This window comes from Fundulus heteroclitus, chromosome 13 (genome assembly GCF_011125445.2).
Source record: "Fundulus heteroclitus isolate FHET01 chromosome 13, MU-UCD_Fhet_4.1, whole genome shotgun sequence".
Taxonomy (NCBI): Eukaryota; Metazoa; Chordata; class Actinopteri; order Cyprinodontiformes; family Fundulidae; genus Fundulus; species Fundulus heteroclitus.
Window position 1 is genome coordinate 21618097 of NC_046373.1, and position 24289 is coordinate 21642385.

General features: G+C 40.5%; 1 protein-coding gene across 1 annotated transcript in view; it reads right to left on the reverse strand.

Moving 5' to 3' along the window:
• The window catches only part of ext1b (exostosin glycosyltransferase 1b), a 178501-nt gene that overhangs the window by 19788 nt on the left and 134424 nt on the right, over positions 1-24289 (reverse strand). The window contains exons 5-7 of the mRNA XM_012870456.3: positions 18222-18354; positions 8796-8914; positions 1134-1229 (exon numbers count right to left, since the gene is read on the reverse strand). Of these exons, the coding sequence (XP_012725910.2) occupies positions 1134-1229; positions 8796-8914; positions 18222-18354 (348 nt within the window). The remainder of the gene's footprint in view (positions 1-1133; positions 1230-8795; positions 8915-18221; positions 18355-24289) is intronic.

Genomic DNA, 24289 nt, shown 5'->3' on the forward strand with positions numbered 1-24289 from the left:
AGACACAAAGTCCACAAGAACAGAGAGATTTGTTGTCTAACTCAAGGCTGCATGAACGAGAAGAAGGTTGTTCCCCGTCCTCAGAGAAACGCCTACGAGGTCGTCGAGTCTCTCCAGCTGCAGTTTCTGATGCCATGCAGGACAAAAAAAAAAAAAAAAAAAACATTTCTGACCAGGATGTACGTCTGCAAAGCAGAACGGCGTCGTTTTATCCTCGCAGAGAAACATTAACCCACCTAAAACGGTGAAAAGAAAAGAGGAACGATTGTTCTACGATTGTTCTATATGTTTCATTATATAAAAGCTGTATAACCAGGAATTCAACCAAAAAAGGTTAAAAAAAGCATGCTCTTGATTTTAACATTGTTTTATGAAAGAAGAATACCAATAAAGCTTTGAATACTTTATTGTCTTTGATGGACGTGAAGTAAAGAAAAGCCTCTAGAACCTCTGATGACTGAATTGTTAGTCTGACTTAACAGGCAACTTTTATCACTCTGATAAACAATCATTGCAATTTAACTGGTTTCAGCTTATTTAATAATAATAATAATAATAATAATAATAATAATAATAATAAGTGACAAAGGACATGGTTATGTTTGCTAAACTGAGATTTTCTGCTGATTCAGCAACTCTTGTCCGCATGCAAACAAGAATTTTGTTAAAAGCAAAGACTTCAGAGGAATTTTTATTAATTAACTAAACATATAGTTAAGTTCTTTTCTCAGCCTATGTTTACTTTTCTTCTTGGGGGTGATTTTCAAAAATAAAATAACGGTTTTTATTTTAAGCCAAAATAAATAACATTTGAGTCTCAACTATTATTTAGATTGCAAGTAGATAAAACAAATTAAAAATACACAAATAAAAGAGTTTTTTTCCACACCTTGAATCTTTCCAGCAAACACAGGAGCGATTTGCCTCCAGTCATCCCGCAGTATGAAATTCTCATCACCGAGGTCGAATTAAAACCACATAAACTGTCCTTTAATGGAATCAGCGCCACACAAATCGAAACTCATTAACCCCCAGAGTGAATAAAGATACAGTAGGTTTACCGTTTGTGGAATATGTAATTAGAAACGATAGCGATCACACCTGAGAGGCAGAGCGAGCGTGTGTGTGTTCACCTTGTTCTCTCCCTCGATCACGATGACGGGCACCGAGGTGGCGGGCCAGCGGTGTTTAGCGGGGAGAGGCTTGTCGCAGTTCCACAGGACGATAATCTGAAAGAGACAAAAAGAAAAAAAGGTTCTTCCAGCTGTGCGTTTTTTTTTTTTTATCACATTTAATCATCTGTTCCTGTTCTACCCTCAGGAGACACAAACCTCCCCGCTTTGTTGCCACAAAACACGAGTCGTTTACACTGCAAAAACAGAACTAAAAATAAGTAATATTTTCTTAAAATGAGTGTATCTATTCTTGATTTGAGCAGGTAAATAAGATTATCTGCCAATGGAATAAGGTTTTTGCACTTAAAATAGGAAGAACTGATCTCCATCGTCTTATTTCAGGTGCAGTTTATCTAATTATCTTATTTTAGGGGTAAAAATACTCACTCCACTGGCAGATTATCTTATTTACCTGCTCAAATCAAGGACAAAAACCCAAATTTTAAGAACATTTGACTTATTTCTAGGTCTGTTTTTGCAGCGTACGTGGCTTGGGACCAGAAAATGCCGAGCTTGTTACGAGCAGATTCCCCGTTAAAGAGCCGAATAGGGGGCAAAGCGAAGTGATAAAATATTTTCCGGTTATCGCCGCCGCGCTATTAGCGGAAAGGATCCAATCACGTCTGCGAGGACCTTTAGCAGTCGGACGACGCGTGCCGTGCCGGGGTCGCGCTCCCAGACGGGGTCACGTCATGTTTCCGGCGACTCAGACAGCAGCTCAGCAACCTGCAGGTCAACTAATTCCCCGAATTACAACAGCAGGACTCATTAATATTTAATGTGAAACACACACACATGCATCAATGACCTAACGCAGACGTTTACAGTCACACGGCCACAGCGCTGTGGTGAGAAATCATATGGAGACATAACTGTTAGTTAAAATACAACAGCAGACTGACTTCAAGAGTCATGCTGTTCTTGATTTAAAAAGTCTGAGTAGTGTTAGTGCTCCAGGTCAGGGTGACCCGAAGTGCTTAAATAGATAGAAACCGGATTCATTTTTCTTATTTCTTTGACAGCAAAAAAAGTTTGTCAGCTCTAAGTTTTGACTAAATGCACGCTGGAGGAATATCTGAGCCCCTGTAGCTTTTAGTGAGAAAACAACGATCTGTTATCTGACAGGTTAAGGATCCAAGAAGTTGCTCGTTAGTTCCTTCTCAGGATTCGTGTGTACTTCGGGTTTTTTTATACGCCAGTTTGCTCTTTAGTCACCAGAAGGGCTTTTAAATACTCAGCATCCCAGAGATTGTTTTTAGGAGTATTTGTGTTTGTTTCTTTGAGGTCATATCATGTCTCTTTTGAGCTCCGTCTTCTGGGTCCCCTGGGCAAGCTTGTCGTTTTTGTGGTTCTTTTGTGTCTCTTTGCAATAAATTTCAGTGTCTATGTCTATGTGATGTAGATATTTTATTGCTTTGGAGTTTTTGTCAGCAGTGTTTTCTTTCTTAAGAGTTGTAAATCTAGTTTGAGGCCCTTTTGCAGAAGTAATTTGTTTCTTTATTCCATGCATCAGTGGCTGAAGATCTAAAGCTCAGGGGAAATATTTCACCCAAGGAGATTTATCCTGTTTCACATTAGAGAAACTTTAATTCAGACACCCACTTGGGTGGATGGAGAAACTAAAGATTGGACAGATGTATGAAAGTACATAAAAATGGACAAATTGATGGTTGGATACATGAAATGATCAGACAAACAGATGGATTGATACATCAGTGGCATCAAATGTGTCAAAACCACGTAGATTCTTCTTGTCAGTGCACCAAGGAGCAGCACCTACCAAACGTTTACAGACCTGGCTTCAACACCTCTGGTAAAACCGCCTAGAGTCAAACCTGGTGACCTTCAGCAAGTCCATCCTGTCTGTCTTTAAACGGGACGTTTCACGCTTTTCAATTCTTCCTCTTCACACTGAAATCATTCAGTTGTGGTCTATGTAAAGTGGGAATGCAATGCTTTGGTCAGGATCCCTCATTAACTTACCCCCAGGTTCCCATTTTTACCCCCGTTCTGAGGAGCGTCTCTTTAATGAGTAACTCGTCCCCAAATCAACTTTTCTTTTTGCTAATAAACTATTAATGTTGTGCTGTCTACATATCCTGGTGATTATTTTGACAAATTACTGCATGTTTGTTTAAATCCCGCTTTTGCGTCTAAATGCGTCAGTGTGGCGCCCTCCTAGGGTTAAACGGCGGTCTTGCATTGAATTTTGAATCAATATTGCTATTGGTTCAAAAGTTTTAGTGATGTCATTTGCAGAAACCGACGTATTGCCTGCTCTGCCGCTGTGGAGTACAAAAGCATCTCCGTCTTGTGCCTCCATACCGTGAATAGTAAGCTTTGCTGTCTATCGATTTTTCAGGTTAGCGATTTATTAGTTTAGCATTCGGTTCGTTTATTTAGCATTTATTTAGCTTTTACTAGTAGCCCAGGCCACGCCTAGCACGTAACCCCTTCCTGGTTCACCGGGCACCGCCTCCTCTCACCACTTTAAGTGTGCGATTGGGCGGAGAAAGGCTCTGGTAAGGGGTGAGTTACTTTAAATTTAAAGGAGGCACTTCACCCCCTGCCCCCCTCCAGGTCACAGAGCGGTCCCCTCCATCCAGATCGGCCATTTTTCAAGGAGGCTGAGGGACGGGGTAATGAAGAACCAACGACTTATCCACTTGTAGCTTCGGCATCCATCAGCTTGATCTACAAAATCGCTCAGAGAAATAAACATGTTGGCTTCATGAGGCTGGTTAGCTGGAAGATCCATGCCCTTGTTTAGCGGCTTCCCAGCAAATACTATGACGTGATTGTTCAGAATACTTAATAGAAAACTGAACAGTTTGAAAAATGTGACCCAGACAGAGTATAAAGATATCGATGCAGCTCCTGGATAGAATATTTTCTACCTCTCTGCACTCCAAGAGACTCAAAGTACACAAAAGAAATTATTTAGGAGGCCAAACAATCACCGAACGCGATTGCTACTTAAATTTCTGCCTTAATCGCGCGGTGTTGGTCCATGTGCATTTCGGATACATAAACGGTGACAGCGGCTTCGCTGCCTCATCAAATAGGAGGAGCTTCTATCTGATTATTTGTTCAACTCAACATGGCGGACCGGGATTTTACGAAGCGAGTTACGGTGCTGCATTTAAAGGGGAAAACCGAACGAAGGCGCCGGTGTCCCTGCTGGTCCATTAGATCCTCCAGAGATGCTCCAAGTCCAGGGAATCCAGGCGCTACGTCTGGATCTCGGTCATTTCCCGCGGTGCTTTTCTGACAAGGATCCAAAACTGTTAACCCGCTTCAAGGACGGATCCCCGGTACAACAGAGGTAAGGGCAGCGGGAGATCAGAGAAAGTGGGCAGGCAGACAGAGCACCAGAGAACGAACGATTAGTCCTTTTAAGGACTAAATTAAAACGGCTTTTTTCAAAGCCACCCACAAACCTCTAAAGGGCATTCCTTATTTCTTCCCATGTCAAAATCAATGTTTTATTTACCATTTTTAATAGAAAAAAGCTTTGTCTCTGCTGCGATCTCCTTCACCGTATGTCACAACAACAACCAGGCCCTGGTTGGTTGCCGCAACACGAATAGACAGAAAAGTTCAGACTTTTTAAGTCCTGTGAAAGGGTTCTACTTCGCTCGTTCAGTGTGGACCGATCCCATCGCTCTACTCACGCAGATCACATCACGTTTGTACAGGCGTAATATGTAAAACAACTGCTCAGGCCGCCTCAATCGCGTTCGGTGTGAACGCACCATAAGTCACCGACTGATGCGCGGTATTTGCACAGTGCTCCCAATATGAATTTCCCTTGATCGATAGGTAAATAGATAGAAAGCTGAACACAAGTTTTAGAAAATAGGATTGGAAATTAAGCCTGAAATTACTAACAAACTGTCTTCCATGTTCATTTTTTGTTTTGTATCATTCAGAGAAAATAAAATTCTTTTCTATACTTTCCCAAACTGTGTAGCCACCACGTTACAAGTCCAGTAGCTTCAGTGGATGTTTTTGCTCAAGTAAAAAAATAGGTTCTAACATTATTATTCTACCTGAAAAAGCCCAAGCAGAAAGAAACAAAAACAGCAAGGCAGTAAGCAGGGAAGCAGTGGAGAGGAGAATACGATTATAGAGTACGAGGGAGTTGGATACAGCCAAAAAGGAGAGAGGAAGCCAAAACTCATTTCATGTTGTGCTTCGGGTTTCGACATTAGTGGCAGGAATGTAGCCACCTCTGACTCTGGCAGAATGAAAAAGGAACTGAATTTAGATGGTACCCTAACAAAAAAAATAAATAATCCACCTCTGTATCATCCCTTAATCGCCCAATTTGAGTTGAGTAAAAACTCTCCAGGACACAGCAGCAGCAGCATCCCTTCCTGTGGCGTTAGGTCTCCATGCATCAGCTAACATCTGCCCTGCTGAAATGTCCTGGAGCAAGTCTGCAAGTGCACGGCTGGAGCTGTGCTCAGAGGCGTCCCCGATCCCAACGGAGGTGAACCACAGGAATCTCCCTGCAGCGATCAATAAAGCTTCAAATTACTCAGACACCAACTACGTCACACAGCGTGGCTCGCCCCGGGGGGGAAGGACTCTTTTCCCTGACTGGACCTGCAGGATAATGTGCTGGGAGATATTTGGATGTGTTAGGCCTGGCCGTGAGACTACAGCAGCTGTGTGTTAGTATGCAAAATATGTCACCGGCAGAGGAAGAAGATGATGTACAGCTGCTTGATAAATTGCTAAATCATCTCACTATTCTCAGTGAATAGAAATAACAAAAAAAATAATCTTTCATGGAGATAATCGGGGTTTAAGTATTGCTGTCATAGTGAGCTAACAACAGGTACACAGATGAGCGTCACACTTCTATTGCAGTTTGATTAGGAAGACAGATGGAGACTCTGTCGGCTCGCCGCTCCTCTCTGGCTGTCGACAGGGAAGCATTGTGCGAGTCGGCTGAATAAACGACTGGAGGAGAATGGTGAGGAAACCGCAGTTCGTCTGCAGCACAACGACGAAGAAAACGCAAAACGTCTGGAGACAGATTCTACCACCAGGAAACGCGCGGCAGGAGGTCCAGCCAGTCAGAATGCTCCTCAAAAGCTTAGTTACTTTGGCTACATCCACACAGAGCCGAATACTTCATCTACACAGAAGGCTTTGAACGGTGGAGGCGTCGTAATGGGAGTTGTAATACCTATGCCACGCCAGTGAGTGGCGCTGCAACGCTGGCAGCTTCAAACGTTCCCTCTTCGGGAACGGGTTTCAAATGTTGTCAGGTTCACCGCGACTTCATCTGGATGGGACTCCATATCTGACCAAGAAGTTTGTCGGATACAGCCAAACCCATCTTCATGTGGACGGAGCATAAAGCCGGGCATACCCTGTACGATGTTTTCAATCGTTGTACTCGGATACAATTCAAACTGTACGTGACGAAACTGCGTGGTTTGAAAAGGTCACAGCTCACCTTATCTGTTCTTACTGTGCGGCCCGACGCTCTGATGCGACCTGACTGCTCAAAAACCACACGTCGGACTCAGCCCCGTAGAGAGATGGCGCTACTCGGACTCGTCTACCCGGAAGCCAAATGTAAACAGTAGAAGAAGAAAAAGGCGGAAGTGTCAATGCTCACTGTTAAATTTGAGGCTCACTAGAACGAAACGCGCTGCCTTGGCAATTCTACGAGTTGCTCCTCTGTAGTTTGACTCCATGTCACAGGTACCACCGCCATGCTTCTCTCCACTTCTATGTTTTCGTTTGAGAAGACGAACAAGAATTTCCTTGTTTGCGCGTGCACAATCCGCGAGGTTGGGGTAAATCGGCTCGTAGACGCTGGTAGCTCCGCTTCAACAGCAGGACGCGCTCACGATCACCTCACGAGGGCCGACTGAATTTCAGACATGTTCGATTTTCATCCGACCGTCCGATTCCTGAACAGGAAGGTGGTCGTGAGAGGCTAATCGCCCCTCGTTACCTCCCCCCGTATACGACACGACGCAGAACGCACGATTAAGCTGAAACTCGGTCCGATCCAAAAGATTTTCGAACGACTGACGAGTTTTTGCACAAAAGGGTAAAAACCTGTACAGTGTATGCCCGGCTTTAATCAAGCCGCTTGGTTGGGTGTCGGTTCATGAGGATAGGGTCGGTTGAGGAAAAAAGGTCCAGATGTCATTTAATATACTTAAAAAACACATCAACAGTTTGTTTATAGAGTCCATGAGCTTCTTTTTACATTTATTTTCCTTTAGTGTCAGCAAGACATAAAGCATGGTGGTCTAGAAGAAACATCTACTAGTTAAAAATCTGTTTGGACTTTGCCAGTCCTGCAAAAAGTGTTGGTAGTTGAACATACTGAAAACTTAAATAAACTGTAGACAAAAAAAATTAAACATTACTCTCTGAGGAAAACATTGTATACAAGCTAACATCTCGTGTAGCGTTTCATCACAGCAATCTTTTGTTGATCTGCTTGGATATCAACATTAAAAATATCATTTTAAAAGCTTTTTTTTTTAAGCATTTCCTTTACAAAGACTATAAACAGATGGAATCAGTGGAGATGAGGAGCTGTGCTCATTTTTCTTTAAGAGCCCTTGTTATTTATTTGCACGTTTTCATTTGAATTTACAAGCAGCTTTTATTCAGCAAAGTGCTGTCCTTATATTGGCATAAATCAAGTCTCTTTTATTGCTGGATCGTGTTCGCCGGAGTAATGTTATTTTACTTAGCAGTACGTATATTTCTGAGTAATACAGTACTTTTAGAAACAAAGAAAAAAATATATACCAATAAGATGTAAAAGTGTAGCATAAGTGATTGAGGATTCCAAGAAAGTCTGGGAAAGGCTTTTTTTACCTAACTTTATCCATTATCCTATTTCCAACCTACTGATTCCTGATTCCAGTCCTGTCCACTCGTCCATCCGTCCTACTTTGCATGTTTGAGTGGTCCAGAAAAGTGCTATATAAATTCAGTCCATTCATCCTTTTCCACCTGTCTAGTAACAATACATCCAACACGTCCTTCTGTCCATACATCTATCCATCGGTTTAACATCCTTCCATATATCTGCATACCTGTTCTCAATCCATTTAGCTATCCGTCTGTCCTTCCGTCTATATTTCACACTGCTAATTTATTTTGGTGTTTTAAAACTGGCTAAAAAGAGACCGAGTTGAGTTTGTAATGGTTACATTTTGACTCAACTGCAGCAACCACGAGTGTTTCACTACGGTTGGAGACTCTAAATCCTAAATTGGATATTCTTTCCCACGCACTCTTGTTGCCTGCACAAACAATACAAAAACACACACACACACACACAAAAATAAAAACCAGGCCCAGCCATCCAGGAGCAGATTCCATTTCATTCCCCGCTTTGGTAAGGAGCGAGCGGGGGAATCAATACGTGCCATCTCCAGCTGTGCTGAAGGGGGCTTGGCTGCCATGGAGACAGATGTACCCCGACTACAAACTGCTGCTCTAATTCAATCCTCCAGAGTTAATTCACAGCACACACAGACCGGGGATGAGCTCTGCTGTTGCTCTGGTTGGAAGATGCGATTGTGGAGCGGCCCGCGTGAACCACACAATGTGTTTTCAGACGTTTACCTGAGCACAGTACTGGGATTTGGCCACAGCTACCAGCAGCTTCAGTATGGGTTGGGACTGGGACACCAGAGGGGAGACGGCGTGGATGACGGCGGTGAACTTGGGGTACGGTTTAATACCTGAAACACAACAGAAACACACCATCAGTAATGCTTTTGAATGAATATAGAAAGCTTAGAAGCGGCGAGAGCGGACCGTCAGCCATCTGAGTAATTAAAGCCTCTGAGCAGCCGAAGAAGAACCGAAGGCTCTCATTCACAAAACCCTTTAAAGCTATTTTCAGCAGAGGCGAGACTGTCAGCAGGAACAAATACAAATGGTCTAACTGACAGGAAAGAACATTTTTCAAAAAAGCCTTAAAATATTCAACAATGTTAATGTGTTTGGAAAAACTCTGAATCTCTTAATCGCTAAATATTTCATCTGCTGTTCCTGCAGCTCGATAAACAAACACCGACCGCTGATGTGATTTTAAATTCAGCCCGACTTCCCAGCTGGAATAGAGTAATCGAAGCTGAAAATACGAAATGCAGCAGGAAAAAAAAAAAAAAAAAAAAGACGTGGAGGCAGACGGATCATAAAGGGCGTCCAGCGTCTCCTAATTTAAATCTAATCTAACCCAAACCAGCAAAGCATGGCAGGGAGGAGATAGCATTAGACGACTCTTCTCTCTGCCACAGAGCCGTGTCTGTGAAGATTAATACATGCAGTTTTCAAACTTTGTAAACTACTGCATCTTTGTGATATTTGAGGAGGAAACATGTAGAATCTACAGACTTTCTAAAATTGGCTGGAGAGATTTTAAGACGTGGAACCCTGAACAGAACCTGCAGACCGTACCGTCTTGGTGGCATATTCTAAATTTTGGATGCAAACGCTGTTTTCTGCCCGTGGCGCATCATACTCAGTGGCTTTTATCATCCTCTGTGAGGCACATTACACGTCTCACTTTCGGAGAGTTTGCAGAAACACTTCAGGCTGCTCTGCGGCAGAAACAGACTTTTGTACTTCAGGTATGAAGTTTTAATGCAGCATCACAACATGGACAGTTTAGGGCAGTGACCTGCAGCTTGTTTGCGGGGAAGTTGAGATCCTCCATGTTTCATACCTCAGGGAGAGGCTGCTTGCCTACATGTGGCGGGGAAGCTTTGCTGTAAAAGGATATCTGAAGATGGCACCATTTTTTGAGACCTTATTAAATCAAGACTGCATCCGGCATCAAAGAGGGCCGGCCACGTCGCTGTAATAGGAACCTGTGTTTGAAAGACCTTCAGCCATTTGGATTATTTGTGCCCGGGTGCAGGGTGAATGTGTGTGTATGAATTTGTCACCTGGAGGTGCAAAGTTGTGAGGATGGCGAGACGGATAGAAAAGCAGCAAAAGGCAGGAGGACCTGGCTCCTCAAGGCCACGGCCGACACTAGGTATCACCTCAGCATCACGCAAACCTAAGCTAAATGAATCTCCACTAAGATGACCCGGTTTGGTACTGAGGAGAAAAGGTTAAAGTCCAGAGGAAGACTTTAAAGGAGCTTTAGAAAGAATATTGATCAATGGCGCCTAATAAGATTACAAAAAAAGTCAGGTTAATCATAAGTAAAATATGAAATTCCTTTTGAAATGTTTAATAAAGGCAAACCATTAACAATTTCAGGCTTTTATCACCTATTTGTTAATAAAAGTGCTCCAGTTAAATGCAATAAATCAGAATACAATGACTATTCTCAGATTAATCGTATAAAAAAAAAAAACTTTAAGCAGGTATACATTTTTTTTTTTTTTTAAATGGGCCAACATTTCTGTGTTAAAAATCGTTTTTTAAATGATTGTTCTGGTGTAATATTAGATTGTTAAATGTTGTGTTTTCATAGGCTGTGAGCTGAAATAACGGCTTGAAAAAAAACAACTGTCTTTTCAATAATTTTCTAATCTATTGAATGAGCCATAAGGTTTTCTCTGACAATTACTGTTTTATCCTCTAATAATTTTTATATAAAACACATTTCATATTTAAGCTCATAGTATATTTGCTCGCCTTGACCTCTTTAATAGCAAAAGGTAATAAGTATGGCAATTAACTTTGATCGTTAAACTTGAAAAATGTCCAGAACTTAAAATATCTATATGAAATGCATCTGATGGAGCTAGAGGCAAAAATTTTCACTTTGAGCCCTGTTAAAACTTGTTTTAACCACCGGAAAGCTCTTATGGTTTAATATAATGAAGCGCAGGGTTATATGAGAGTTCAAAGTATGTCAAAAATTTGGTCTAAAATCACTTTCCAGGTGAGTTTTTATAACTTTCTCTGTGTCCTGACATGTTTCCTACTGTAACTAACCCTTTAACATTTGAATCACAGCACCTTGCAAAAGTATTCATACCATTTAAACACTTTGACATTTTTGTTACATTACATCAAGAGACTTTCTATCACATTTTATGTAATAGATCAACACTAAGTAGTGTTTATTTTGTATAGGGCATGTATATGTACTCACCCCCTTTCAGGCCTTGCACAAACATATTTATAAAAATGGATATCTCCCCTATATCGTTTTTAAAAATTATACCATACACAGGATCATTTTTAGAAAAGTCTTCATCCACACAAACCCCTGTATATTCACCATTGACCATTGTTATAAACATGCCAGACGTATAGAGGGAAGTCAGCCAGACAGAGACTTCAAAATAAAAGTGATGTTGAACAGCATTGTCTGAGTAAAACAGCTGATATTCAGACGCCTTTTCTCCTTGGCACATGAACATATTGGAGCAGACGGGCTTGTAAATACAATAAAAAAGCTTCTGAATCAGCTGCAATGTTTATATTGTTCCATGCATGCTTTTACTTTGACGTCTCGACACCAAGGCAAAGACAGAAGATGCTAACCAGGTAAAATCAGCTGGAAACCAGAGATGCCGTAGGTCCAGTTTAACATTGATTAGACACATAACAGTCAATCACAACAATATGTAGAAATCAGCTCCTCTTTGACAGCATTCATTTTTAACTCCACTGTATGGCCAAGTCTTTAACAAATGGCCGCACGTATGTGACATCAGTGGTGTGATGCGTCGGACCGTAAAACCATTTTGTCATGTGTCTATGTCATCTGATTAATTTAACAACAAGAGCAGCGATAGACACACTTACAAAGGGAAGTTGTTATCAGATGTTTGGTCCACTACACTTTCTGACTTGCTGGTTTGCTTATATCCAAATAAAGACTTTGACCACCACTACTTTCATTCATACGATCTGTGGCCAGTTTGAGATTGTTCTTCCAATCAAAAGTTAAAAATCATGGAACACCGTCAGACTGGCAGATGTCCGCTTTGCAAAGACCCGCCCTACTCTCTTTCTGATTGGCTAATTTCCCAGGTTTCATTGCTCAAGAGCAGCTTCAGTTTAATCCCTTCAATAGATCCACTCGGTTCTAAACGGAACCGAGTGGATCTATTTTTTGCTCTCATTTTCCAATTGACGGGAACCTATCGCTGCTACAGAGAACTTTAACCGATGCCATTTACACTGTAGAGAAAAATGGCTTCATACATATGCTCCTCACTGTCGACCCCAAATATGAGCTACAAAGCTGAAAGCATTTTGCGGAGGTTGTCCTGCCCTAGCTTTGCAACAGAACACGCAAAGAGTCAAGAAACAGCTGGAGGATGTCCTGTTTTATTCCACAACGACTGACCTATGGTCCAGTTGAACCATGCAGCCCTACAATAAGTTTTTCTGCATTTTATCGCTGACGACTGGGTGCTGCAAAGCGTCTGTGTACAAACCGCATACTTCCCTAGTGACCACACTGGACAACTAATCGCCCAGGGGTTAGAAGATGCGCTGCAGTCCTGGAACCTCGCTGAAGACAGACACGTCTGTATGACTACTGACAGCGGCAGTAACATAATTAAAGCTCTGAGACTTCTGCACGGCTGGCCCAACCTCCAGTGCTTTGGACACAAACTTCACAATGCAATCAGTAAGCAGCTAAATTAAAATGCATGAAATTACATTCATTTAAATCTGAAGTGCTGTATTTATAAAAAAAAATTATTGAGTGAGGGATTATTGAAGCCACAACATTCTTAATGTAAACTTAGTTTACTACTATTAAAGTTGATTTTAAGACTCAACTCTAACCCTTATAAAATATTTTATTTTATTTTAAATCAAATGCATCCATATTACCACAAAATGCATGCATACGTGATATAGGACACAAGCATGTGTGTTTATCAATCAAATGCATAAACAGATTTTAGTTTTTAAACTGTTTTTTAATAGAAAAATAGACCTGTCTGGAAATATATTATGTGAACATAGTTCATGTCACAGATAATTAATTTCTTGTATCCTTGTATACAGAAAGTGGTATGAAGGACCCACGGATCGACCGTGCAATTGGGGATTGTAAGAAGGTTGTTAGTGCTTTTTCATTCAGTTGGAAAAAAAGAAGAGAGATTGCTGCAGTAGAGGCTGAGTTCAGTCTACCCCCTCATCATCTCATCACAGCGTCTCCAAACAGGTGGAGTTTAAGGTGCGCAATGATTGAGCAAGTCCTCGAACAGCACAAAGCCATAGCCCATGTCCTGGGGTCAGAAAAGAAGAGCAGACACCTTGTGCCAACATGGCAACACATTGACAGACTAGAGTCAGCGAATAAAGCCATAACACCACAGCCAGATTTCACTGACGCCCTGTCTGGGGAGGATTATGTCAGCGTCTCCTATGTCAAAGCAGTCTCCTACAGCCAGCGGAGGAAGACACTGACCTCAGAAAAACAATTAAACAAAAAATAACAGGGTACCTTGATGACAAATACAGTGACCCTGACAAAGATGAACTCCTGGACATTGATGGACCCCAGGTCCTGGACAACATACACTGAGGAGGACAGGGTGGACCAAATTAAGAAAAGAGCTGATACAGAGCTGATGTCGCCGTCCGCTGACTGTCGTACCACAGCCTGGCCCAGCTGTGCAGATGCACCAAGGAGGGGGAAGTAGAAAAAAAAAAAAACTTTGGCAAGCTTCCTCAAGAAGAAAATGCTATCTTCATCCCAGTCAGGGGCAGTAAAAATTGAAACTGAGCTGGCAATCTATTCGTTGTCCCCCCCTGACATCGACCCAGACACTGATCCACTGCAGTGGTGGAAGCACCACGAAGCAAACTTCCCAAGGCTCAGCAAACTGGACAAGAAATTCCTCCCTATTCCTGCCACAAATGCCCCGTCAGAGAGGGTCAGAGGGGGTCGGGGGCGGGGGGAGCGGCGGCGGGGGTGGGCATTGTAACATGCAGCAGGACACGCCTGAAGCCAGAGGCCGTAGACTGGCCTGCGTTCCTTTCAAAGAACACACACATCGAAGACATTACAGCGTTACAATAAGTTTTACTTTTATATTTTTTTAATTTTACAAAAAGGTTGAAGTTATATTTGCACTAATCCCAATAGGGACTTTTCAATTTTTTAATCTAACTTCTGTGAAAAGTCAAGTTATTGTCTGTGAGGGACTGCCGACCTGTCCAGGGTGAACCCCGCCTCTCGCCCATTGACAGCTGGAGATAGACACCAGCACCCCTCACGACCCCAACAAGGGACAGACGTGTTAGAAAATGCATGGGTGGTAAGCTATTGCATTATTAACCACAATAGGGACACTCATTTTTGTTCAAGAAAATCCTTTTATTTATTTTGCCTTTTGTTAAAGGTTTGCACTTCAAGCCCAATAGGGCAATTCATCTTGGTTTGTTATGTTTTTATGTCAAATAAAAATGAAGAATATTTGAATGATTTCCTATTTTTCTATTTTTGTCTTAAAAAAAATAGATTAAAATCATAAATCGGATGTATTGTGAAAAAAAAAACGGAGAATTAATCTTTTAGCTGATATCGCACAGCCCTACCCAGGGCAAACAATTACCTCCAGAAGTCACCTTGTCAGTAAATATAATCCACCTGTGTTTATTTTAACCTCAGAAAACAAACAGCACCGTGACAGACCGCGAAGCTTAGCACAGGCGTTGGTATCGGATTGTTTTTTTTTTTTCTTTCTTTACCATGTGCCTGAATGGCCCAATCAAAGTCTAAACCTAACACACCTCTATGCAATACGTAAATGTAGTTTACATTTCAACTGTGTTTACATTTCAACTTGTTAGTCACTGCTGCACTTATCCGGAAACTTACTGCATATTTGTTTACATTTCAACTGTCTACTGTTAAACCACTGCTGCACTTAATCCGGAAATCAATTGAAATTTATCCCGTAAATTACTGCAAATTATTACTGCATTTTAATCCTGTACTGTAATGCACTGCAACGTATCATGTAGCGTTACTGCAATTTTTCTGAGCTGTATGAAAACGAAATTTCGTTCTGTATGCACTCTGTGCATACAAAATGACAATAAAGAAAGTCTAAGTCTAAGTCAATACTTTCTGTTTGTGGTAATAATGTGACAAAAGGAGAAAGTTTATCTGCCATGAATGGTAAAGCAATGCGTAAAAACTCATAACCTTTATATTTGTAAAGGACAGGGGATCATCTATGTTACATACATTCAATGCTGCATCCAACTTGGTGGTTGTTGCGTCTATATTTTTATCTTTATCTTTGGAAATTATGTTTAATAGCTGGTGTTAATAGTCACTTGGTAAACTAATAAACACAGTCTTCTCCAGCAGAGAGTCAGGATGTTATTATGCATGACAACACAGTCAGTAGTTTGTTATTGGCTCCTTGAGAGGAAGAAGAAAAGTCAGAAATACATTATCTGTCTTTGGTTTCATGCATTTACCCATCAGTGACAAGCCACTCTGTCTCCTAAAAGCCCATCCATGTTTAATTGCTTCCTCCTTGACAAACAAATTCAGTTGCAGCCGTTGTAATCCGTGCCCGTCACCGCATCCATCCACGTTCATATCCGGAGTAAAACCTGGCTGCTCGATCAGCTCAGTTCATTCTGCCGCTCTCTGTGTGTGTGTGTGTGTGTGTGTGTGTGGCAGTAGTGGATGATGATGGAGTGAGGAAGTCAGGGATGGAGAGGGTTGCAGATATGTGGCGGAGGGAGAAATATCGGCGCTGCTGAACCGTAGCGGCAGGAATCTGGCCTCACCGCAGTGACGGCAGCGGCAGCAGGAGCAGCAATGCTGGCTTTAAAACCAGTGATGGACGGAGGGCGGTGTGTCAGCAGATACTAACACAAACATCTGTCACGGGCCCGTTGGTCCGCTCCACTTGCTGCCTGACACAGCCACTGGTGGAGCGGCAGATCAGCGTGACGGCCCAAGTCCAAAAATCCACAGCTGGTTTTCAACAGAACCAGACGCAAATAAACTGTCTTCTCGGACAAAAACTGACAAAAAGTAAAGGACGGATTTCACAGTTTGTGAAAACGCAGGATTTTAGAGCTAAGTTTCATATTGCAGGTCCAAGTTTTGCAGCATTAGCCTATCAGCACTTTAAACATACACATCTAGAAAGCTCCTCAAAAATGTGAACAGTTTGGTAACATTTTTTTTTAATCAAATTCAAATTATATTTTTATGTCTAAAGCACTTTACAACAACCACGGATTGAACGAAGTGCTGTACAGACTTAAAAACACAATTTTAAATATATATATATATATATATATATATATATATATATATATATATATATATATATATATATATATATATATATATATATATATATATATATGTCTTTAGCCTATAGTCTTTAGCCTGGCCTTGAACTGGGGCAGGGCTGTGATGGTGCCTTCCAGCCACTGCAACGGCACGATCGGCCCACTGCTTACACCTCGACTGTGGGACCTCCATCAGATGTTGCTCAGAAGAGCGTAGGGCTCCACAAACGTGAGCTGATAAACGCCTGAATGTTTTTTTCAAGATCGCAACGAGTGAGAAAAGATTGAACTTTAGTTAATGGGAGAAGCTCAAAAAAGCTTGCCTTTACTACAGAATCAATTTGTTTATTGGTTTTTAAGTTGTTGTCAAAGGTCACTCCAAGGTTTTTGATGGAAAGGCTGAAGTGTGAGTCCAGAGGTGTGAAGCTCAAAGCTAAATTTGGTCGACTTGAAGGAGAAACTGGTCTAAATTCTGTTTTGAAGGTTTAGTTATAACCATGTTTTGAGGTCATCAAGACAAGCTTGAACAAACTGTGTGTCTGGACAGTTTGGACACACAGGCTGATAGATTTGTAAGTCATCTGCATATAGATGGAAAGACGCATTATGATGATTTATCTCACCGCCTAATGGTGTCATGTATAAAGAAAAAAGCACAGGTAAAAAAAAAAAGGTACCTTCTCTGACAAAAAATGAGTAAAACTTTAGACCATAATAAATGGTATGTATTGCATCATGTTATCCTGTTTACTAAACTGGAACTACTTGTTTTTATAAATTCAATAATGCATAAACTAGCTTTTAATTCAACTTCAGCATTTAGTCTCGAGTTTTGCCAATACTTAGTGATTTCTAATAAGATTTTCTTGACATTTGTTGATTTGCAGCTATTAGGTGAGATTGCGCACAGGGGTTAAAAGGGATCAAAACATTATTGAATAATGAAGACAGTTTTCAGTAAAGGAATAAAATCTGAGACAACTTTAGCATTAATAAACTGTATGTTTCCCCAGAATTGATAGAGAAATACCAAAAACACCTTATTCCTTTCTTCTAATGAAAAACACCAAGGTGTGGCCAAAAGATGTCTCCCAAAGCCTTAGGAGAAAATGTTTCATGGTCTGATGAAGGCGAGGTTAAGCCTTTGAGCTGCAATTTCGAAAGATCTGCATCAACGATTGAACACCATGTCTACAGTGAAACATAGTGGTGGCGGCATGATGATGTGGGGTTGTTTTTTTTCCCAAAATAAACTTATTTCAGTCAGTAAAATTATGAATTTGAGTTCCAAAGTTCCCATCTGTTTGGAGAAAATCCTACAGGTGTCTGTGAGAAAGCGTAAGGATTTCTTACAGCATCATAGGAAATACAAGAATACAACCAAATGAGTAAAAGGATGTTTAGAGCTGGTGTTACGTCATGTTACGAATTGTGTTTAAAACATTTAGAGTCACTAAATATTTAATATTAATATGTTATTATATTTAAAAGGTACACAGTGATGTTGTGTCATGGTAAAAGACGATTTTGGTGAACTGTGTTAAAACTGCTTAGACTTACAAGGTGTCAGTTATGTTTTTTTTAAATAATTTTTATCTATTGTATCTCTGGTGTTGCATGCGTCCCGACTTCATAATTTAAATACCTATAGATCGTCTTTGAGATCCTGCAAAACAAACTCAACTACAGCTCAAGACCTTTTTAAAGAATTTATCCGAAGATTGTGCATTCAATCGTTATCAAGCACGTGTTCTTTAATGTTTTATTTTGTGTGTTACTGACCCAGTGTGGCGTAGTAGAACGGGAAGTCTCCCAAGTATCCAGAGTACTGCGGCAAGGCAAAAAGGCCTCCAGGGTGACTATTCCACATCAGGCTGCTCCTGGAGCCGTGCTCCAACACTCGGTCCTGGATTATCTGCACACAAAAAGAAAGCCAGGTAAATATTTTAGGAAAATTACTGTGCCCTATACACTAACTCATGCTATCGGCACTACAGCTTTTCATTGCTTTCTTTTCTATGCTGCTTCTCAACCCCAGCCATTTCAGACATGTTGATTTTTAGTAAGAAATCATTGCTTTATTGTCAGAGTTATAATCAAAATCCTCTAGCTTTCAGCTTCTATGGCTCACAGTCGATTAGAAACTAGGACAGATAAGAGTGGAAGATTAAAACCAATATATAGTTAAAAAAGGGTGCCTGTTTTTCATAATTGTGCTGTGTGAAAGGCTTCAAAGGCAGCTTTTATGGCAATGATTCTGTGCAGTATCAAGGAACTTAGAGAGTACAGACAATAAACATCATGTAAAATGTAAAGAAAGAAAATCCATATAGTTTCATATAGGAAAATATTGGAAAAATAGCATTTCTCTCATGCAGTTTTGCTTAAAATTAGCTAATTTCATCAGTTTAAAGAGCCATCTTGTAAGGAAAATAGTAATTTCATCTAATTTTTATGCTTTGGTCTCTGAACCTCTGAAATGACCTTTTAATCTGCAGGGTTTCCTGATCTGCTCAGACAAAAACCAACACAAAACTGCCCCTTTGTACATTTTACAACCTTCCCTGAGAGCTCATAAAAATCTGAATTATACGAGTGGATAAGAGATTGATCGTTAGCCTCTCAGATTACAGTGTATGAAATCATAAAGGATTTTATCAATGAGCCTTGTAATCACTCCAATAAAACCTTTCACACAGAGATGAGTTTTCACACAACAAGGAGGTGAAGCAGATACTGAAATGTAAATGAATTTAAAAACGGCTACAACTACCTGCTTTCACATCAGGCTGCTACTCAAGTGTTTTTCAAAGGTCAGCTGATGACTTAAAGGTGAAATGTTGCCATTTCAGTAAATCTATGATCAAACAGGGTCACTATAAAGAGTTAGCTTTGTGCATTTAAGGATTTCGTGTTTTGTGATCTAAATGTTTGCTCATTGTTTCCACAAAATTCAACATGCAGCACAGTAAAAGTTGTGTACACATAGGCTTAAATAGACAATAATGTGGATGCTAACGCTAATGTTCTCATGCTAACATCCAAGCAAAATCACGTTTTTTTTTTTTTTCAGCTGTTAAGGGACTAATTTCGTCAGTCTAAATAAACAACAGTTCAACGCTTAGCTTGCAAATCTAATCATTCTTGGCTTTTTTTCACAATATAAATAGTGAAGCACAAATTAGTCAGTTAAATTACTAATTTCCTCTCTGAAAAGAGACTGGTGTCTAAGATGAGCTATGCCAATGCTAACATTAGCATGCAAATGCTAATATCCAAAGCTGATAATAGTGAGTTTTTTATATACTGACGAAAACACTTAAGCACAAAACTTCTCCCAATCATAATTGTTAAGCAAGTAACCAGGCTAAACTCTAATTCACCACGACAGGAGCTGACCTGTTAGGCTAATGCATGGGTGTCCAAACTTTTTGCTACATGGGCCAAAAACTAATAAAAAAAGTATGTATTTTTTTTAACCTGCTCTACAAAATATGATCATTTTAAATAAATTTGTCAGATTTTCTGTAGGAAATGAATGCAGAAAATCACTGCAGATCCAAAGGTAAAAAAGGGTTCTGCTAATTTTTTGCAAATTATTTTTAAATAATTTAATTTGACTCTAAAAATAACAAACTGAACTCTTTTTGGTCTAGCAATATAAGTACAGTATTTGGGTCAGTTCTTTGAAAACAATTGCTGTAATTAGCCAATTTTAATAATTATATTCAATTCTTTATTCGATTTTAATGCACCAAAGTCTGCACTGGAGTAATCACATTATTTAATAGATGTGGTCCTATTAACTATAAAATTAAAAGGAATGTAAAAAGTGTGTTTATTAAAAGATGAATACTTTGTGTTGTACTTAACATTTTCAATAGTAAGATTTTAACTTTTCTGTAATAATGTTGCCCTATTTAAAAACTACAAGTTTCCATCTGCATCAGCGATCTGTGGTGGTGGACACCAAACGTTTCTTAAAATGCAGTTGGGAGGGGGGGTGGGCACCCAAAATTTGTGCAACAGAGATATATTAATGTTTCATTATAATTAAAAATATATTCTGTAACCTAACATCTCTAACTGTAAATAGCCTACTCTTTATGTTACATCTCATCATTTCTTCTTCAATGGTATTCTTTCTTTGTGCAGCACTGTAAAATAAATGAAAACAGGCATGTATTTTGGTGTTTGCAGAACTGCTAATGCACACCATTGCTGTCAAGCAGTGCTTCAAACACAAAAACAACCCTCAACCCCACCCTGAATAAATACTAAAAGCAATATAACTATGTTGAAAGCACGAGTACAGCAGTGCTCCTAAAACGTTTGCTTAGTACCATCTTAAAAGCAATTATTGACTGTGTCAAGAGCAAAATGCGGCTCCACAAAGTAAAGTTGAAATAAATGTGCGCTCTTGTGCAATTTTTCCCAAGACAAAGCAAACTGAGGCGTTGCCTGTCCGTCACACAGAGCGGGTCAGCGGGACAATGCAGACAGAGTCATCAGCTGTATCTCAGCATCAGTCTGTCAGCCCTGCCTCTATCCTTTCTCAGCCCAAATAGAGCAGTCAGTCAAACGGCCAGACGTGAAAATGGCCACCATTTTCCTTTGCTTCTGCTGAACAGGCAGGCGGAGGATGAGAGATATTGCTGCGGTGCCCTTGAGCCAAGCTAAATTGCTTCAGTAAAACAGACACAGGTTTGCAGCCATGTTTTATAGCCGCTATTGAATAAGGAGGCGCCTAGCTGTTGGCGTGGAAACTCAAAAGGTGGATATATATATATAGCGGAGAAAAAGAAGCAGAGGGTGAGCTTTGTGATTGCAGTCCACACTGTTAAAAGCTAATAATACAGCTGAAGGGCGGTGCTGTATTAAGACTGACAAAGCAAAATAAAAATTCATCATAGGAGGGAAGTGATGTGAGGAAAGAGAACAACAGCACTGTGTAAGTTTCTTTTACTTTTCCGAGCTTTGTCCCCGAGGGCAGTCGATAACAGTTCGCCTTAGAAAAACAGATTACCTCAGAAACCCGTCGACTTCTCTATAAAAAAAAAAGAAAAAAAAGAAAAAGCCCTGCCTGCCACCTTCAAACCCCGCAGGCCTTTACACCTTATGACGGGCAATTCGGCTCGCTTGGCTGCGGCTCCTCCGCCGTCGGCGGCCCTCAGCCGGACATGATGGACGACTCAATCTCACCTCAGAACAGCCGCCATCAACCAATTACAGCATGACAGATAAATTCTGCTTCTGTGGGAGCACGCTGCGGACTCAACTTTAATTGGTGAGTTTAATGGGTGTACCAGCAGCATAGATCCGGTGGTACTGACCTTGTGATTGGTTGAAACTCTGCCGCTTCCTAACACAAAACACTGCATGATGGGCTCATCAATGCTGTTGCCAAACACACCGTGTAGCTGGTAGAGAGCCAACACGGAAAAAAACTGCATTATTTAGAACCTTTTCTGATTAAATCTGGGCTCAAATTACTGACATAAGTTACTGAGTAGTGAGAAAAATCCATTAATGCAGCATGGCATGAAGAAGCCCAAGTTGCTTTTATTAGCAGCCATTCATTTGTCTGGATTTTTGCCTCTGGTGTCTGATCTTCCTCTGGATAATACTCTACATCCGGAGTTAATGTCAGGCCAGCTTGCAGGCCAATAAAGCACAACAACACCATGCTCATTTACTTGGGGAAGGTGGCAACTCCTGATGAAAAAGCAATCAGCAACTCCATAAAGTTTGTCAGTAGAGAGGAAAATATCTTTGTAGATGGTTGTTCTTGATTGGACTGTTGGTCGGTGTTTTTTTGTTTTTTTTTAAGCTCTTGCACTTTTTCCTTCCACTCAACTTTCGATTAATGTGCTTTGGTAAAGCACTCTGAAAAGTCAGCTTTGAGCTTTTGCAACTTTCCCTTGCTGTAGACGGTATCAGCGACTGTTATCAGTACATCTGACAAGTCAGTAGTCGTCTTCCTGACTTTGTAGGCCATGGCTGGAAAATAACAATTCAGTATAAAAAGATAGATTTTTTTTTTATTGTATGTAATATTATTGTCTGACAAACTGAATTTTTCACAGTAAAATAAAATGTGTTTGAAATACATTACTTAATCCATTTTTTTTTAATTGAAATACTAAAATAAATAACCTCTTCCATGATTTTCTAATGTATGGAGATGCAGCTGTAAATAATTAACATCCACTACGCCACAAGGATTATTATCTTAGCGTGTTTGGTCTCACAGATTTATGTAGATTAGGATAACACGCAGAAACAATTACTGAAGCTGTTTGTGATCTTCTGTGTGTTCAGGCTCGCCTGGATGAACAATGTCACCTATCACCTTTGGGCGGTGCCACTAAAACCGTATTTACATACGTCACCTGCGCTGCCATTTGCCTTTTTCCCTTTTCCTCTCTCTTTTTGCACCATTTTCTGCTTGATAATTAGTCAGAATTAAGCTTTTAGCCGGCAACACTCGATGCCAAACACACAGTGAGCCGGAAAGCGTCGCAGTGTCACCTTGCGCTTGGGAGCAGAGTGACGGCAGCGTCGGCAGGGTTATGCCTGGGTGCTGCCGTGTGCGTCTGGCCGTCTTGACATTTGAAGATGTTCTTCAGACTCGGTGTGTGTGTGTATGTGTGAGATCGGTCGCAGGGAGACAGGGCTTGATGACAAACATACCAAAGATGTACAGGCAGATCAAAAGTTTGACTTTGAAGCCACAGCTTGTGTTGTGCATTCTTGGAGTGGGTGCAAGTGGGATGTTTAGATAAAACATGTGAGAGATTGCACAGTGGGAGATTGTAGCTCTGACAGGAACGTCGCACTTTAGGGAATGAAAGAGAAAAAAATAACCGAGATTTAAAACATGAATGAGGGAGACGCTACAAAACACCGTGCAAAGGTTTTAAACCTTCTCTAATTTCTGTACATTTCTTTCTTAAGGGAAGTCGACTTTGTCAACTGTAAAAAAAAAAGGTGCATTAAAGCTTGAAGAAAAACTTTTACAAAAACCAGAACACCTAATGATAAAGAAGACTACTAAACAACTAAAATAAATTCAGGCTGAAATATGGTGGTGAGCTGAAGTCAAAACACTGCAAAAATGGTCCACCAATCATTGCAGCTATGCACATAACCCCGCCCCTCAACAATCCTGAGCTGATCTGAAGGTCCTACCTCAGACCAGGACCTTTTATCCAGGAAAACGTGGACCTGGGAACTTGAAATCACTCTGGTAAAATGTATTAACATACGTGGAAGTTTTTAAAAAATCCTGGGTAATAGCTGACAATCCGTGCGATGGAAAAGGGTCTGTTTTCTTTTGCAGACATTTCTGACTTGAGTTGGTTTTGAAAATTGATAATAAACCTGCATTTTATGGTATGACTGGTGAGATTGTTTTGAGGGTGGAGGCATTTCTATCGACCTCAGAAAAACAAAATGAGAAGAAACTTTATGAAACCTCCCTGAAAACTATGAATCACTGCTGGGATCCTCTGACAAGCAGCTTGCACGACCTGAAGCCTCTCTTATCAGCAAAGGACAAATCTAAAATCTGTTCATACTGTCATGCTTCAAGTTTACTGATTTGACGTCATAAAAAAAAAAAAAAAAACTCTGATACTTAGCACAATAAAATCTTAAGGTCCCTGGACTGAATCCTCCAAGTTAACAAGAAATGATTCACATCACTCTCGGAGATGCCCTTGAGAACACAAACTTCTAATAATTTGAGTACAACAATAATGTACTTTTAATGTATTTTTGAATGCAACTCTTAAAAGAGAATAATCATGAAATGAAGGTTAGGCGATTCTCATAAAACCTGTAAGAAA